The sequence below is a fragment of the Mytilus galloprovincialis genome, chromosome 5, assembly GCF_965363235.1.
Source record: "Mytilus galloprovincialis chromosome 5, xbMytGall1.hap1.1, whole genome shotgun sequence".
Classification (NCBI taxonomy): domain Eukaryota; kingdom Metazoa; phylum Mollusca; class Bivalvia; order Mytilida; family Mytilidae; genus Mytilus; species Mytilus galloprovincialis.
The window spans coordinates 80,808,104-80,828,041 of NC_134842.1; the positions used below are offsets into that span (position 1 = coordinate 80,808,104).

At 31.7% G+C, this 19,938-nt stretch overlaps 1 protein-coding gene across 1 annotated transcript; it reads right to left on the bottom strand.

Annotated features, from left to right (window-relative positions):
• Positions 1-1,252: 1,252 nt before the first annotated feature.
• Positions 1,253-19,938, bottom strand: LOC143076489 (SEC14-like protein 2). The gene is made up of 12 exons (XM_076252296.1): positions 19,794-19,938; positions 17,658-17,727; positions 14,729-14,772; positions 13,866-14,022; positions 11,211-11,308; positions 10,444-10,519; positions 10,049-10,129; positions 8,698-8,781; positions 5,317-5,423; positions 3,622-3,761; positions 3,008-3,174; positions 1,253-2,333 (listed from the first exon to the last, which is right to left on the bottom strand). The coding sequence occupies exons 1-12, from the start codon at positions 19,845-19,847 to the stop codon at positions 2,197-2,199; spliced, it is 1,215 nt and encodes a 404-aa protein (XP_076108411.1). The 5' UTR covers positions 19,848-19,938; the 3' UTR covers positions 1,253-2,196.

A 19,938-nucleotide genomic window follows, 5' to 3' on the forward strand; every position in this document is an offset into this window, starting at 1 on the left:
ATTTTTCATATTTCAATATCAAAATAGATCTTTACTTGTGGAAAGACCTTCAATTGTTCTCTGAACAATTGGTTTTTAATTCTAAATTACAATTGTCTGGGTGGCGGGTGCTGACAAAAACTGCCTTCCAACCCTCCATACATTTTTTTCTGGAATAGCCCTTAAATAAAAAGCTCTAGACTATAGACATTAACAATCAACATGATACACAACAAAACATTACAATAAATTGTTTTGATTGAATCAACTATTCAAAACATAAAACATAAATATCACAAAATTGTTGAAGGAATATATAATATAAAGAATACAAATTATTGTATAGCAATATGATATTTCCCACAGAAAGTAACCAAAAGTTAGCGTGCAATAAATTCTAATATTGAACTAGTGCAATAAATCTTCAAAATTCATGACGTCATCAACAACAAAATCTTAGTTTAAACCAATGTTTACTTTTAAATATTATATTGCTATACAATAAAAGGGTTATTGCATGAATATTATACAATTACTGTCTTTTGATGAGGTAAATATGCGGTTTTATTGACTTTTGAAAAAATGATATTCACTGAGGCCGACGGCCGAAGTGAATATCAGTTTTTCAAAAGTCAATAAAACCCCATATTTACCGAAACAAAAGACAGTATTTGTTTTATTCCTTAGTCCGAGAGAAGAAAATGTATCTAATGACAAACATATACCAATTTTTTTTTTTACATGAAACATTTTACCATAACGTTGCATGTAAAAGCGCGTGACGTTTAGCGCGGTGAATAACACTTTCTCAGGTGAATATGCTTTTTTATTCAAAATCCAATTCATATAGAGAAACCTACTAAAATAATACCAATATGGAATAATGGGGAATATTGTCCCTCGTAGAACATATATTGCACTCGCAAGCTCGTGCAATATAAAATTCTACTCGGGACAATATTCCCCAATATTCATGCAATAACCCTATAATATTAATAAAATAATAATTAAAAATGTCATGGATTTTTGATTTATTGCATTTTAAAGTTCAGAACTAATGAAAAGTAATTAAGATTATCAAGTTGTATTATGAACCCTCAGTTAAAATGAAATCTTTGTCAATTTTTTTCAAGTTTTCGAGTCAAAGTCTTAAGATAATATTTTTATAAATGTAATTTCACAATAATGTCATTACAAATATTGTTGGGGAATTTGTCAACCTCTTTCAAATATAATCACAAAATGTGTGTCAGAGTATTCCTTGGACAAAATGTTTTGCCGGCATTCTCAAAATAATTTAAGCAGAAATGGCAATGTCCATGTTTTAGGTCGGAAAACCTAAAATCACACTAATAAAAAATTAAAATAGCAGGGCACAAGTCAATGACCTTTTTGAAAATTTGTGCAAGTGTGATGCAGACAACAACAATACAAGAAAACTATATAAAAAAATAACAATGTGTCACTACAGCTCGGCAGCCTGTCTACACAATAATACTGATAATACGAGACAATGAATTATTTTGAAAATGATTCCATCACCATTTTTGATGTAACCATATTTTAATTTAAAAAGTATGAACATCTATTTAGTTAAATTTTTATTGATTGAGGAAAAAGTGCATTTTCATGTTGGTTTGATTTTGAGGTTTTCTTAACAAATATTTCTTACATACATGCCTGCATTGTGAAAATTTTCACTTTGTTTAACATTTGGATTTGTGATTTATTATAATTTTAGTACTAACATTGATAATTGTCTGGAACACTTCATCAAGCTTATAACTAACATCATGTCATATGATTATTCACAAAGAAACTTTCGAACAATACAATTCAGAGGATTTCTCTTAATATCATAGCCAAAATGTCAAAGATATGATGCAATTATGATAAAATATAAATCAAAAGATACTCTTAAGGTTATCAGAAGTATTGTGCAATTTTTTTTTTTTTTTTTTGCATTGGTATTATTTGGGTCCCAAAATAAAAGAAAGAAAATTAAGAATCTTCTAAAAATTTGGTAAATGACCTTTCATGAGCTATTTAGTCTAATATGAAAAAATAAATGGGTGTTATGAGGCAAAATAGTTTACCTTGTTTTGTATGGAAAAATACCAAGGAGTCCGAAAATTTGACATGAATTCCAAAACCTCACCTAAGTACATCCTTAAGAATTGTAATTGTAAGATTTTTTGTGAAATAAGTTACAGTCCACTAATTCTGGCTTGATAAAGACTGACTACTAGATGACCCTGGTATACTATAACCATCCTCAGGTTCTAGAACTTCTATTAAATATCGGATTGTTTTACTCCTGGTCCAACTGTACGTATTGTCAAACCTAATTATATCTGAAATAAAAGATAACAAGATTTCAATCTGGAGGGAAAATCTGAGAATGCATAGATTAAGTAATCACATGGCTAAAATATTATGATTGTACTACATCGTAGACTTAAAACAAGTCTGAACCTTCATTAAATTGAAGCTTACAAGACTGTATAATTGATTCAAATTTGAAACTACATGTATTGGCAAAAAAAAGCATCTGAAAATTGCTTACCCCTACAATTCACAATCAAGCTGTAGATCAAATATAAAATCACCCTCTTTGGTACAAGCCAAAAAAAAATTTTGTAGAAAAGGTTTTTTAAGACAGAATAAAGTCCCCTTAGACTTCGTCAGTAGGGGACTAATAACAGATGGAGAGGAGCAGGTACTAGACAATCAGTGTGTTAGAAAATTAATGTTATATATATTAAATTCAAGTTTCCCAGGTACAATGATATTTGTCATAAAGCAAAAACAAGAATGTGTCCATAGTACACAGATGCCCCACTCTCACTATCACTTTCTTTGTTAAGTGGACAATGAAATAAGTGTCAAAACTGAAATTGGGGAAATACGAAGAAAGAAACAAACAAATGGACCAACAGAATAAAAAACATAATGCCCCTATGTGTGGCATAAAAAAGTATTTGTGAAATAAGATTATTTACAATACTTTATCAATCTTAAAACTTACAAGTGCCTGCCTTACTACAAACTATACTACCATCCTCTAGTATTAGATGACTATTGACTCTCTGGGAGGGGAATATTTCCTCCATGTCGCCCGCCTTCTGACGGGAATCTTTGGTCCTTCTATATATACCAAATCCTATATCAAACCCTTCAGTGGAAAACTGCCATCTAAAAATGGAAATTTTTTTTTTAATATATATCGAATCAATATATCCTTCAACTATGTGCAGTGCATTTTATTTTTGTTTAAAAAAAGGTATTTTATTAGTGCCATCATGCAATTACTTAACAAGTAAATTTCATCACTATAGTAACATTAATTTCAGAGCTTTTCATTTATCTGCTCCTAAGCTTCATCCTTATAAATTACATCAGCGCTATATGAAGTTCCCAAGTTATTCAAACATATACCACTTGACCTATATCTGTGTGTAAGAATTTGACCGGCTGACAATAAGCATAGGTGGTTTAATCCTTTATTTTCAAGTTCTACCAAATGGGTTAATTTAACTTTGATAATGTATCAAATCAGTTAAAAACATTTAAGTATCTGACACATGGTTAAATTAACATTTTCGGAAGTTAATAAAAGAAAATAGTTTTAACAAACTTTACCGTATAATACAATTAGGAACTTTGACAGTATAATCTAATTGTAATGAAGAACCTCTTCCCACCTCTACTGAGGTTAAATTCTCAGCCTCTAAATCATATTTCCTATAATACTCTTTTGGCACAACTCCTCCGGGACAGATCTACAAAATAATAATAAACTGTTATCACAGAGATATGTCTCGCCTTTTTGCAATTTTGATTATGCAAATGTTGAAATCCAAATAGCAATACTCTAACATCTTACACAAGTTATGTAAATATTCAAAGTCAATGAACCATGACTGAGTTATATGGCTAAACAATCTCCATGTAAATGAAATGTGCCAATGCTAATATAATTGCATACCAAATACCATTGACTTATTATAAGTCGTTTCCAAATCTAAATACAAACATTAACTTGTAAACTATGTAAAAGTTTCAAAGTCAATGAAGAGGGGGTGGGACTATTTAATCTCCATGGAAACAATACTTGCAAATGCCAATAAATTTGCATACCAAATATCATTAACTAAACATAAGCACTTACACCACATCTTCCTATATCTATAAGCAGTACATCTTAAACTGATCTAATCACAAACTAATACTGTGGATTCATTATTATTCGTTGGATACCAATTTTCGTGGTTTTCGTAGGTACAGGAGAATCACAAATTTAAATGTTCAACGAATACCACATTTTATATAGGCTTGTATACAGACTTTGGCAAGACCACGAAATTAAATATCCACTAATATGCAAGTTTTCCTTAATCCACGAAAGTTGGTACCCACGAAAATAAATAAATCCACAGTACATGTAAACTAAGATAAGTTTCAAAGCCATTAGACTGTGAATCGAGGGGCAAGGCCAAATATTCTCCATGGGAATAAAATGTGCCAAAGCTTATACAACTGAATACCAATTACCATTGGCCTACCACTAATGGTTCCCCTTGAACTGACCTAATCACAAACTAATACATGATAACTTAGAAAATTTTTCAAGGTCAAAAGACCATGACTAAGGGGACCGAGCCAAATTATCTCCATGGAAACGAGATATGCCAATGCTTATACAACTGCATACCAAATATCATTGACCTACCACTTGTGGTTCCCCATAATCTGACCTTATCACAAACTAATACATGTAAAATAAGCAAAAGTTTCAAAGTCAATAGAATTTAACTGAGGGGGCAGGGCCAAATAATCTGCATGGAAATGAGATGTGCCAATGCTTATACAACTGTTTACCAAATATTATTGACCTACAACTTGTCGTTCACCATAAACTAGACATAATCACAAACTAAAACATTGTTGATGCTGCCAACGCCGGAAACAGCATACCTATGTGTTGCTTTTTGACTCCACTTCCATCTCATTGGGTAATACTGCAAATTCATTTATTTTAGTGGATATTAATTTTTGCTGATTCAGAAAAACTTGCATTTTCTTGAATTCTTGATTTTGAGGTTTTACCAATGTCTGAATACAATTAAGGTTATAGTATATTTGTAACTAATTAAACATTTTAAATTTGTGGTTCACCTGAACCAATGAAACCACCACAAATTGGGATCCAACGAATATTAATGAGTCAACAGAAACATATAAACTAAAACAAAACTAACCTTTGACCTAAACTTTTGTTAAGGTCATTTACTTAAGTTCCATCGAAATGAAGTTTTCTCCTTAAAATGACCTTACCTTTGAACTACACTTAGGGTCACCATCAGGATCTACACAAGTTCCACCCCAGTGACTAGGTAACTGGTCTTTGTCTATATACTTATATAATTCATCTTTATAATTACCTTCAAAAAAGAAACAATAATATATCTTATCAAAATGAGTATTATTGCATGTTTTGGATGGAACATTTCAAATCCATGGATAAAAACATTTTATTATGTCTTTCAAACTAATATTTAGTTTTAAGAAAACTAACACAAAGTTACAAACACATTCAATTTTGCTATCTTTTTTATATATTTTTTTTTAAATCAGAAGCAATCTATTTGTGGTTTTGCCAAAGTCTGCATACATTCCTATAGAAAATTTGTAGACATTAGAAAAATGTGATTCTAGGGTAACCACGAAATCAACTTAAATTAGTATCCAATGAATATTTAACTTGCTCAAAACTTGAATTCAGAAAACTGATAACAAAATTTAGATTAAGTGACCATAATCCGTTGATAGAAAAGGGAAGATACCTTAAAATACCAAGAGAAGAAAGGTTATGCAAAAACTGTAAACAAATTGAAGATGAATTTCATTTCTTTTTATATTGTAATAGAAACCATAATAATAGAAAAGTTTATTTTGATTTTTTGATAAATGAGAATATCCACTTTATAAATTAAAATAACATATATACTCAATCCAATTTCACACATTCAGGTAAATAAGCTAGGATCCTTTTTAAAACAGTCTATTGAACTGAGGACAGAGGACTCTTAAAACTATTTACTTTTATTGTGTATATTAATGATCTTGTTGTTATTTTTCATTTTCATTTTGTTATGTTGTGTCACATACTATAAATATGTAGTTTTATAGCAATAAAGATTTGAATTGAATTGAAAAAAAAATAATGAATCCACAGTAGGAGGAAAAAGAAAACCAGGTGTTAAGGTGGTACCTAACACTACAGGGAGATAACTCTGTAAAATCATCTAAACGTTTTAATAACGTTGTGTAGTTAAGGGAATATTAAGCTTCTCAATGATCAAAATAAGTGTTTCTCAAACTGCTATATAACCAGTGTAATTTTTCTGATAAAACGGTTGGTTCAAAATTTTTGAAATTTTTATATTTTTGTCAAAGGGTCAAAGTAAATACTTTGTTAAAATTTTATGAAAATTAAACAAGCCAAATTAATTTTAGTTAAGGTGTTGGAAAGGTGTTGGATACCACCTTAATGAAAGTAAATAAAACTTTGCTTTTACTGCCTGTTCAATTCAAATTCCCTATACACTGATGTAAACTGATTCCTAATGTCAGTTCACAACTACAGTAAAATAAAATAATGAGAATCCAGTTTACTATACTTTAAATTCTTGAGGTATACTGGAAAGTGTTACTAATTTCAGCTATACTAGTATATTTTGGATGGTCAAGCCATCAATACCAAGTAAGAAGCAAAATTCAGTGTACAAACAAAAAGCTGCTTGCTTGTAGAAATAAAGCTACCCTAAAAAAAGATGCACTTTTCTTAGCCATAAAAAATATGATTTAGGGAAGCATTATCATTCTTTTCTTGATAAAATATCCCTCAAAACAACAGAGTATTGCTACCTCTGGTTGTTTTATTAATGTGTGGCAATGCTGAAGTAGGCATGCAGAAAAAATGATTGCTACACTTTAGGTATATTGTCAGAAACTAAAATTCTAATTTTTCATATAATTCCTCAATATCATTTTGATAATTATCTTAATCAATAAGTTTATGCTTAACTTACAGTTTGTTAGATGAAGTAGAAAATGAGCAATTTCTGAAGTTTAATAGAAAATTGTGACCAAAGGGAAGTAATTCACAATTTTAAACTCTACAATACATTTCATTTTGAAATAGAAATTTGAATAAGGAACACAGGTTCAGTTCATGTTTAACCTCACATTAATTCCTTAACAATAAGCATAGATTTCAATTTTTAATGTCTCTATAATAAATAACCATTTTTTTAAAAGTGACTCCTTCATTTGAGAAAATTTGAATAACTTAGGTTATTTTGAGTTATTTCCCTTTAGCATCAATTGATATATCTGATATGGTAATAAAAGATATTCTTTGAATAAAAATCTAACAAGCATGATGGTGTTGCATTTTATAATGAATGGGTTGTATAAGGTATATCTTTACCTTGTTTTAAACTAGTTCAAAGGAAGACATTCTCCCTACAATTGAACATAAGTCATTGGTACTCTTTCTAATAATAATTTAATTTTAGATGTTAACATGTCTTCTATTGGCTGACAGTGTTATGTTTATCAGCTCATAGACCTAATTTTGTCATATGACCGTGATGTCATCAACAATTTTAATGATTTACTCCAGTTTAAAATGCAATTTAGAATTAAATTATAAGGAAGGACTGTAATATTTTTTTCAACTATACAAAGTCATGTTATTCTATGTGCACTACATTTTTTACATTATTTCTTCATTGACAGAAACAATATTACAGTCATTTAGGAGATAACTTTATTGTATTTTAAGCTCCGACGGCATCAATTGGGGATTTGATGGTCGCAAATTAAGTTAACTGGCGACGCGTTAGCAGAGACAGTAAACGGGTATTTGCGACCATCAAATCACAAATTGATGCCGTCGGAGCTTAAAATACAATATTGTTATCTCCATTCTAATGAAACTGACAGAAAACAACGTTAAAACATGTATTTAAAATCTGTCATATGCCTTCTGCGCTTGCGCGTACGTCCCATAGCATCAATTGTCAATTGATGCCATGTAAGAAAGTGACGTTATCCAATCAAAATAAACGTTACAAACGTTGTTGCATTAGAATCCTTAATAATTGATTGATTGATTGTTAGTTGCTTAATATCCAGTGGCATTTATTTCATTGATGTTCAGGACCTTAAATAAACAATACACACAAGTCTCAAAAAAGTATAAGTTAACTCTAAACTTGGATTACCCAACCTCTGATTTCAGTGTATGTAATCTCTGAACTAGGTGAAAGCAACCTTTCGGTTAACTTGTTTAGTTTCTGTCATATTGATCAACACTTAAAGTATCTACATAAAAGTACTGAGGTAGTCATTGTCTTCAACATAAATTATTTTAAGGATGTTTGCTACACTTGTTTTTGACTTTTTGTTAAATATTTGGAATCCAGATCCTAATCTAGTTTTATGTATTTTTAGCTCCATTATTCATTATAAACTATCATAACTCTCTTTTCAAAAGCTTGTTATTTTGAAACAGAGTAGTGAACAACGTTACCAGTAACAGCAAATAATTTTCCAGACTTTTGACATCATGGCAGGTGTTTTTCATGAAGCAGGTTCTTGAGGACTTAAATCCTTACTTCTTTTGTTTTGAAATATGAAAAGACTTACTTCCAAAGATATGTATTTTTTTGGCAGTTTCTTCAGCAAGGAATGGTTTGACTAGATGAAATATCACAGGAAATATTCTTGGAGCTAATAATATAAAAGTAATCAATATCATACATGTAGTAAAAAATACAGTAGGGCCCAGCTGAGGACTACCTCGGGGTGGGGGATTTTCTCACTGTGTTGAAGATCCATTGGTTGCCTTAGTCTGTTTATGTGTTACATATTTGTTTTTCGTTCAATTTTTTAACATAAATAAGGCCGTTAGTTTTCTCGTTTGAATTGTTTTACATTGTCTTATCGGGGCCTATTATAGCTGACTATGCGGTATGGGCTTTGCTCATTGTTGAAGGCCGTACGGTGACCTATAGTTGTTAATGTCTGTGTCATTTTGGTCTTTTGTGGATAGTTGTCTCATTGGCAATCATACCACATCTTCTTTTTTATATTACACTGTTGTTTACTCTTTGGTCAGGTTGTTGTTTCTTTGACATATTCCCCATTTTAATTCTCAATTTTATATTAACTTTATCTTTGCTCAATACTCTTCATCTTTGTACTTTATTTGGCCTTTATAAACTTTTTTGATTAAAATGTCACTGATGAGTCTTTTGAAGGCGAAATACCTGTCTGACATACAAAATTTGAGTACTTGTATCTTAGCAGAGTTTATCAAACACTTGATGGGTACCATAATGTATTGCTCATTATCTTAATTGTAAAAAAATAAGATGATGCTGTATTACAACTGTCCACCAGAAACCAAAGGAAGTGGAAGTTTATCTTATACAAAAATAAAGGGATTGAGTATGATATAACTATCCACAAAAGTTCAAATGAAGTGAATCCAAGCAATTATTGGCAACCTTTGAAGTTTTGTATTTTTTGTTATTTACTTCTGCTTTTACATATATTCGTAGTATATCGCTATTTTTCGAAATTTTCCTTTGATCTTACTGACTGATAATTTCCTTTATCAGCACATTAGAGTGTTCTTAAATATTATTGCTAGAAACTAAGGGCGTATGTGTGGTTGACTGGTTGTCAATGAAATTAACAATGTCTCCATATGTAAAATATCAATAAACAACACCGATTCAAGCAGGAAAATCAATCTCATTGAGATGACTAACGATAATCTATAAGTATCACATAAGCTTTTTAATCGCATGCTTGGTGATATCTATTTTAGTTTAAAATTTTTGTTCATTAGATATATTCACAAGGAGCTTTTTAAACATCAGTTTTCTACCTATAACAATACAAAATAGTTGGGGTCAAAATCTTCATGAGATTTTAGACCACTCAATTGTCTACCTATATTATAACTAATAAAACAATGCATTTTACTTACCATTAATAACAAAAGCTATTTTAAGAGTTTCAGGATAATTATCTTCAACCATGGCAACTATTTCACAGAAACAATCAAGACCTAAAAATAGGAAAATAAAGCTAGAGCCTTAGTAGATTAAAACCAAACTAATCACACATTTGCCAATTTTAATACTATTTTTTCTGTTTACAAGTATGATCAAGTATTACTCACTTAAGAATTAATTACTAATGATTACAGGTTTCAAAGAAAAGATCAGTGGTCATAAGTCAAATAATTTTAAAATCTTTTTTGGAGACTGTTATAAATATTTCCAATGGAAATTATATTAATTTTAAGTATTTCTCCATCTTTCCCAAAGTATATTTATACAGCTTGAACATACAATTTTCTGTCTTTTAGCATATACTCACCAGGTTTCCATAGATGTCTCCTGCTACAGTTCTCTAAATCATATATAACTACCACTTGGTCTACTCTAGAACCCACCTACAAAATATACACCTTACTAATACATAGTCAAACATTTGTCACTGGACATCTTGTATTATTTCTCAACAAGACCAATAGACCACTTTCGAGTTCGTCGGTCACCGGAACAAACTCGTCAATTATACGCGCCTTTATGACGTCATTTACCAGATAGAGGGGGGCGCCTGTATCCCTGCACTATTATCGTTCATCAAGCGTCTTAGTGATCGTCATTGTGCAGGATAAACTAGAAATAATGATTGTTCTGTAGGTACTTAATGGCAATTCCCTAATGACAGAAGTGTTGATTGTCAATTTTGAGAATTCAATTTGCCGAATAATTCGTACAATATAGAATTATAGTTTTCCAACCACTCGCTCAACATTGGAATGGAAGTGACGACGCCCCTAAACGCACAACTGACGTTCACTAAAACCAGAGTTTTTGACGGAAATGCATCGAACTCGAAAGTTGTCTATTATACTGCTTCTGCATGTAATTGATTGAGGTAATAATTTTTACACTGTCATTTTTGGGCCTTTTATAGCTGACTATACAGTATGTGTTTTGCTCATAGTTGAAGGCAGTACTGTGAACTACAGTTATAAACTTCTATCCCATTTAGTCTTTGGACAATGTTGGAGGAGAGTTGTCTAATTGACAATCATACCTCATCTTCTTATTTTTATATTTAATGTATTTTGTTACCTTTTGTGTTTGTTCTTTGAACATCACACTGTATAACTTCTCCAGTATATAAACTTTACTCAAAACAGCATCAGATTTTTTGGCTGATCTCAATAAACCTGAAAATAAAGAAGGCATTCTATACATACAGTAACAAATGACATATATAAGGTTAAAAAGAGGGAGGGCTGAGATGTTTAAAAAATACTTTATTAACCCAGCCACACATTCATATGACTGTCTCTAGTCTCAAACTTTAATAGTCAGTATTTGATGTTTGTTATTATGACCGTACACAGGGATCTCCATGGCCTGTTTATTGATGGCGCCCCGCCATCGTTCAAATGTCTTGCGCCATTGTTCAAATGTCTTGCGCCATCGTCAAATGACCTGCGCCATCGTTAAATTGTCTTCCGCCATCGTTCAAAACTGTTATTGTTTTAATAGCCCGACACCATTTTTTTAGCAATTATAATCAAATGCATGTAATTGCATAACCCTCAGGCTTTTTTTATATTATAATCCAATACAGTTCTAACACCTGAGGGATATCCGGATTAAGATCGCTAATCACTTGTACCTGAGCTTGTACAGGTAGATCAACAAACCAGACAGGAGAATGCAATCTGAAGATAAACGATTCATTTGTCGAATTGTTTAACTAAGTTTCCGCAAATTCTATGATAATTTAGATTAAATAAATAAATTAATAATCCCAGTTACAAAGAAAAAAGTTTAAAAAGTCACACAGATGCTTTTTTTTGACTTACGCAATCGACACCCCCCTTTTTTGAGAAGTACAAAATAAGACGAAAAACAGTTATTATTATTTCATCGCAAATAACTCGAAAACTGCTGTATTGGAACGATAATATAGAATAACTTTAAAAGTTAAAAAATAAAAACTTTATTTCCTGTAAAAAAATGTTGTATCGTAATTCTGAATTCATTTCGTAGTTTACAATCAAATTGATACATCCGCATTTCCGGTTTCTATTCAGACTCGAAAGATGCATGTTGCATAGCATCAATTTGCTAGATAACATGGATAAAATCCTTAAAAACCTTTTCATTTGTCAACGTTTGCTTTACAAATCTCTTTAACATTTTACATAACCCGTACGAAAAATAAGCTCTACATGATTTTTAACCCCCATAACAATTACCAAAATAGCAAGAAAACTACATGTGGACCTTCTTGACAGCTTTTGGTCATTCTCGACTAAAGTGGGGGGCATGAAGGCTTGGCCTTTGAAGTTATACTTCTATTTACAATGACAATTCAAATAAATATAATTTAAATAAGCAATGAGTTAGCATGTTCACCAATCCTTATGTGGAGGGATGGTATACTTTCGATCACGCTTCACTGTACGGCGTAGTCCGAGATTACTCTGACGTCCAACGGCTGTTTTGCCAGACAAGCTGGGGCCGTGGGACGTCAGAGCTCGTCCCATATCAAAAAGTGGATATTTGCCCACCCAAAATAGATGCGCTGCTTCGTCGCTTCTGGTGCCGACTGACGGCCTTGGAATTATATAAATCGGGCATCAATCTGTTCATTTTTCATTTATCTTTTCATTTATGTAAGATTCACCTACCTGCCAACCTTTATTTTTCCATATTTTAACAGTTTTCACAGAGACCCATCGATTTCTGCATTTTGCCTTTCATTTTCAAAGATTATCACGTGACCACGAGAAAACAGTGATGATTTATGCAAATGACCATAATGAACACCTCCTTCATTTACGATGCAAGTTATCTAAATGTCCGAGAGCTTCCGATTGTTCTCGTGGTCGGAACTAAATGCTTAATACCGATCTCCTGTAAAGGAGGTGAAAAATCGTGGTTGGCTACTAAATGTTATACATCGATCTCCTACAAAATTTGCATATTTGAGTCTCGAGGCCACGAACTCTCTCGTAACTTGACGTCCATTTGAAAGTGAAAGTCAAAATGCAGAAATCGATGGGTCTCTGTGAAAACTGTTAAAATATGGAAAAATAAAAGTTGGCAGGTAGGTGAAACTTACATAAATGAAAAGATAGATGAAAAATGAACAGATTGATGCCCGATTTATATAATTCCAAGGCCGTCAGTCGGCACCAGAAGCGACGAAGCAGCGCATCTATTTTGGGTGGGCAAATATCCACTTTTTGATATGGGACGAGCTCTGACGTCCCACGGCCCCAGCTTGTCTGACAAAACAGCTGTTGGACGTCAGAGTAATCTCGGACTATGTACGGCGTACGCACGGTTTGTGATGGTGAAATTTCCTCCATGGTTCAATTTTCATCCATGGAAATCCCTGCGTACAGCGGGTTATTTTCGCGGGTGTAAAATTTCGCCATTTACCTTGAATAAGGTATACATGGTATACAAAATATTTTGGCGGATACAAAACTTTTATCAATACCTTTCAAGGTACACTTTGAAATTGGCTGAATTTATTTTGGCAATTATGTTGTCCTTGAAAATGAGCGAAAATTTACATCCCGTGAAAATAACCCACTATACAGTATCAAAATATTTTTAAAATTTGTTGCTGACTTCAGATTTTTTATTTTCTTTATAAAAAAAACTTTTTTTAATAATTATCTGGGCGATTAAAAACTTGAAATATCTAATAGCCAATTTATTATAACCAGACAATGAGACTCAACCTGGTATTACCTTTTAAATCAATATTTCCAAATGGATCGATCCAGATTGGAGAGCCATCTTTACTAAACCCATGCAGACCTCCTGTGAAGTATTTCTTTAAGACTTCAGGTTCTGTGTAATCCTGTAAAATCTTATCTGCTGACACTTTCTTCCTCCATTCAATGTGCTAAAATATATATAATTAGTAATAATAAATATATACATGTAATATATAATATGTAATAATAAATATATAACATATAATATGTAATAATAAATATATAATATATAATATGTAATTATAAATATATAATATATAATATGTAATAATAAATATATAATATGTAATAATAAATATATAATATATAACATGTAATAATAAATATATAATATATAATATGTAATAATAAATATATATATGTAATATGTAATAATAAATATATAATATGTAATAATAAATATATAATATGTAATAATAAATATATAATATGTAATAATAAATATATAATATGTAATAATAAATATAAAGTATGTAATAATAAATATATAATATGTAATAATAAATATATAATATGATATAATTACTATCATTGAAGTTATAAAGTATTGGACCTACTAAATATATCAACAACTTACACATAAATTCATAAAATGCTGTAAATTCTGTTATGTGTTTTTATTACTGTAAAATTAAAATAAAAACATTTTCCAATTTGACATGTTTGATAGCATAATCTATATGCAGCAATTCCTGTTAGTATTTATTGTACATAGTTAAACAATAACAATAATAATAAATGTACTTACAGTAACAAATTTCTGAAAAAAATATTTTACTATGCCCAAAAGGATTACAAATTGAAGAGTTTTTGACAATTAAAAAGGTTACTTACATTTCTAAACATGAGTTCAGACTTCTTCAAATCAAAATTTCTGGCTGAAATATTAATAATACATTAAATTAATAAAATTAATTATGGAAATTTTATTAACAATCTATTAACACTGTATGCATTAAAATTTATTCTAAATCTGATGCTTCCAGCATTAATCACAATATACATTTTTCATTCTAAAACCGATCTGGTTACAAATAAAGCAAGTGTACCAACTGAATCATCAAATCCTTAATGATCATACAGTATCTTTTTTTCTTTGTGATAAAAAAAGGTTTATGAGATATCAATCAAGGAAAAAAACTAGAATAAAAAGTATCTGTATCTGTTCTATTTTTTTATAATTTAATTTTGGATGTAACACGTCTTCTGATTGGCTGACGTTATTTTGTTATGAGCCCATAGACATAATTTACATGTGACCGTGACGTCATCAACGTTTTTTCATGGTTTTCTACAGTTTAAAATGGAATTTAGAATTAAATTATAAGAAATAACTGTAAATTTTTCTGTCTATTCGAAATAACATAAAACTAGAGGCTCTAAAGAGCCTGTGTCGCTCACCTTGGTCTATGTGACTATTAAACAAAGGAAGCAGATGGATTCATGACAAAATTGTATTTTGGTGATGGTGATGTGTTTGTACATCTTACTTTACTGACCATCCTTGCTGCTTACAATTATCTCTATCTATAATGAACTTGGCCCAGTAGTTTCAGTGGAAAATGTTAGTAAAAATTTACAAATTTTATAAAAATTGATGAAAATTGACTATAAAGGACAATAACTCCTTAGGGGGTCAATTGACCATTTCAGTCATGTTGACTTATTTGTAAATCTTACTTTGCTGAACATTATTGCTGTTTAGTTTATCTCTATCTATAATAATATTCAAGACAATAACCAAAAACAGCAAAATTTCCTTAAAATTACCAATTCAGGGGCAGCTACCCAACAACAGGTTGTCCGATTCATCTGAAAATTTCGGGGCAGATAGATCTTGACCTGATAAACAATTTAACCCCATGTCAGATTTGCTCTAAACGCTTTGGTTTTTGAGTTATAAGCCAAAAACTGCATTTTACCCCTATGTTCTATTTTTAGCCATGGTGGCCATCTTGGTTGGATGGCCGGGTCATCGGACACATTTTTTAAACTAAATACCCCAAAGATGATTGTGGATAAGTTTGGATCAATTTGGCCCTGTAGTTTCAGAGGAGAAGATTTTTGTAAAAGATTACTAAGATTTACGAAAAATGGTTAAAAATTGACTATAAAGGGCAATAACTCCTATATGGGTCAACTGACTATTTCGGTCATGTTGACTTATTTGTAAATCTTACTTTGCTGAACATTATTGCTGTTTACAGTTTATCTCTATCTATAATAATATTCAAGACAATAACCAAAAACAGCAAAATTTCCTTAAAATTACCAATTCAGGGGCAGCAACCCAACAACGGGTTGTCCGATTCATCTGAAAATTTTGAGGCAGATAGATCTTGACCTGATAAACAATTTAACCCGGTAAGATTTGCTCTAAATGCTTTGGGTTTTGAGTTATAAGCCAAAAACTGCATTTTACCCCTATGTTCTATTTTTAGCCATGGCGGCCATCTTGGTTGGATGGCCGGGTCATCGGACACATTTTTTAAACTAGATACCCCAAAGATGATTGTGGATAAGTTTGGATTAATTTGGCCCTGTAGTTTCAGAGGAGAAGATTTTTGTAAAAGATTACTAAGATTTACGAAAAATGGTTAAAAATTGACTATAAAGGGCAATAACTCCTATATGGGTCAACTGACCATTTCGGTCATGTTGACTTATTTGTAAATCTTACTTTGCTGAACATTATTGCTTTTTACAGTTTATTTCTATCTATAATAATTTTCAAGATAATAACCAAAAACAGTAAAATTTCCTTAAAATTACCAATTCAGGGGCAGGAACCCAACAACAGGTTGTCCGATTCATCTGAAAATTTCAGGGCAGATAGATCTTGACCTGATAAACAATTTAACCCGATGTCAGATTTGCTCTAAACGCTTTGGTTTTTGAGTTATAAGCCAAAAACTGCATTTTACACCTATGTTCTATTTTTAGCCATGGCAGCCATCTTGGTTGGATGGCCGGGTCATCGGACACATTTTTAAAACTAGATACCCCAAAGATGATTGTGGATACATTTGGATTAATTTGGCCTAGTACAAAAAATGTAGTTTCAGAGGAGAAGATTTTTGTAAAAGATTACTAAGATTTACGAAAAATGGTTAAAAATTGACTATAAAGGGCAATAACTCCTATATGGGTCAACTGAACATTTCGGTCATGTTGACTTATTTGTAAATCTTACTTTGCTGAACATTATTGTTGTTTACAGTTTATCTCTATCTATAATAATATTCAAGATAATAACCATATAACGGCAAAATTTCCTTAAAATTGCCAATTCAGGGGCAGCAACCCAACAACCGGTTGTCCGATTCGTCTGAAAATTTCAGGGCAGATAGATCTTAACTTGATAAACAATTTAATCCCTGTCAGATTTGCTCTAAATGCTTCGGTTTCAGAGTTATAAGCCAAAAACTGCATTTGACCCCTATGTTCTATTTTTAGCCATCGCAGCCATCTTGGTTGGTTGGCCGGGTAACCGAACACGTTTTTTAAACTAGATACCCCAATGATGATTGTGACCAAGTTTGGTTAAATTTGGCCCAGTAGTTTCAGAGGAGAAGATTTTTGTAAAAGTTAACGATGCCGGACGCCAAGTGATGGGAAAAGCTCACTTGGTGAGCTAAAAATGTGGTGCACACTGTTAAATAACCCGCTACGCGCATTATTCAGTGTGCACCAAATTTTTTATGTTATTTCTTCATAGACAGAAAAAAATATTACACTCACTCCTTAATTAAATATTATATACCTCTTAGCCATCTCAGCAGGTAGAAATCATCTTGTTCTGAACATAGTAAATCTGAAACTGCTTCTTTGAACTGAAACAAATTACAAATTCCAGTTACTATAATGTATAAGCATACTTTCTTAAAGGATATAGCAAAGAAGATGTGGTATGATTGTCAATGATACAACTCTCTCAAGAGACCAAATGACACAGAAACTATCACCCATAGGTCACTCTACAGCCTTCAACAATGAACAAAGCCAAAACTGCTTAAGGATAGTCTGTCTGTATCTGCACATATTTCTCAGTTGGAAAATTCAATACATAAAAGTAAGTACATGTACATTGAGTACCTTGCATGAACTAGTCTACATGTACATCATGTACATGTTCATCAATTAGGCAATACCTTAATGGCATCATTTACACCTGTATCAATAGTATCCCTTCACTTTTGTAGTTTCAACGCCTGTATCCATATCTATATAACATGTTTAACCCCGCCACATTATTTGTGTATGTGCCTGTCCCAAGTCAGGAGCCTGTAATTCAGTGGTTGTCGTTTGTTTATGTGTTACACATTTGTTTTTCGTTCATTTTTTTTTTTACATAAATAAGGCCGTTAGTTTTCTCGTTTGAATTGCTTTACATTGTCTTATCCTTTTATAGCTGACTATGCGGTATGGGCTTTGCTCATTGTTGAAGGCCGTACGGTGTCTGTGCCATTTTGGTCTTTTGTGGATAGTTGTCTCATTGGCAATCATACCAAATCTTCTTTTTTATATTATATAGTATCCCTACACATTTTAAGTTTCAGTAATTTTCAGGATCATCTTTCTACAGGGCAATTTAGAAAGTATTTACAAATGTATGCTCTGAAGGTATGTGAATCTACCATTCCTGTACAACTGAATGGAGGATGACCAACCTATTAAATTCTAATAAACTGAATACTCCATGCAGTAGATATATATATATATATATATATATACATGTATACATGTAGCATCAAAATTTTTCACCCAATAGCTTAGTCCAAGATTACTCTGAGGTGCAACGGCTGTTTTGTCAGACAAGCTTGGGCCGTGGGACGTCAGAGCTCGTCCTATATCAAAAAGTGGATATTTGACCATCCAAAATAGATGCACTGCTTCATTGCTTCAGGTGCCATCTAACGGCTTTGGAATTATATAAATCAGGTATCAATTTGTTCATTTTTCATTTATCTCTTCATTTATGTACATGATGTAAGCTTCGCCTACCTGCCAACCTTAATTTTTCCATATTCAAACAGTTTTCACAGTGACCCATCAATTTCTGCATTTTGACTTTCATTTTCAAAGATTATCACGTGACCACGAGAAAGAACTGATGATATATGCAAATGACCATAATCTAACATCTTGTTTATTTACGATTCAAGTAATCTAAATGTCTGAGAGCTTCCGACTGTTATCATAGTTGGCTACTAAATGCTTAATACCGATCTCCTTTAAAGCAGGTGAAAAATCGTGGTTGGCTACTAAATGTTAAATACCGATCTCTTGTAAAGGAGGTGAAAAAAACAAATATTTGCATATTTGCATCTTGAGGTCGCGAATTCTCTCGTAGCTTGACGTCCATTTGAAAGTAAAAGTAAAAATGTCTGAAACGATGGGTCACTGTGAAAACTGTTTGAATATAAGAAAATATTTTAAGGGTGACAGGTAGGTGAGGCTTACATAAAATGAAGAGATAAATGAAAAATGAACAAATTGATACCCGATTTATATAATTCCAAGGCCGTTAGTTGGCACCAGAAGCGATGAAGCAGCGCATTTATTTTGGACGGGCAAATATCCACTTTTTGATATTGGACAAGCTCTGACGTCCCACAGCCCCAGCTTGTCTGGCAAAACAGCCGTTGAATGTCAGAGTAATCTCAGATTACTGTTCATAAAGTAACGTAAAATGTTACTTTATTTTTATTTATTCAAAATTTATCTAAAGAAACATGGATCCAAGACGATTGTCTTCTTAAATACAAGTCTATCAAAAATGTAAAAACATGATACATTAAAAGTTTATCAGATAAATTATTATTGGTTGTCTATAAAGGAAAAATGAAGAGGGGCAACACAGTCAACTCCGATATATTTAGCGAAATTAAATAATTACTTTCTGTAATGCTTTTGCTTGTTTCTCATTTAGGTCACCAACATGACCACTCATTCTACAATGCAAGTCTTTTCAATATGTTAAACTGTCACAAACACACACTGTTGACATTTGTATCCATTTCCGGCTCACAAATCATTTTAAC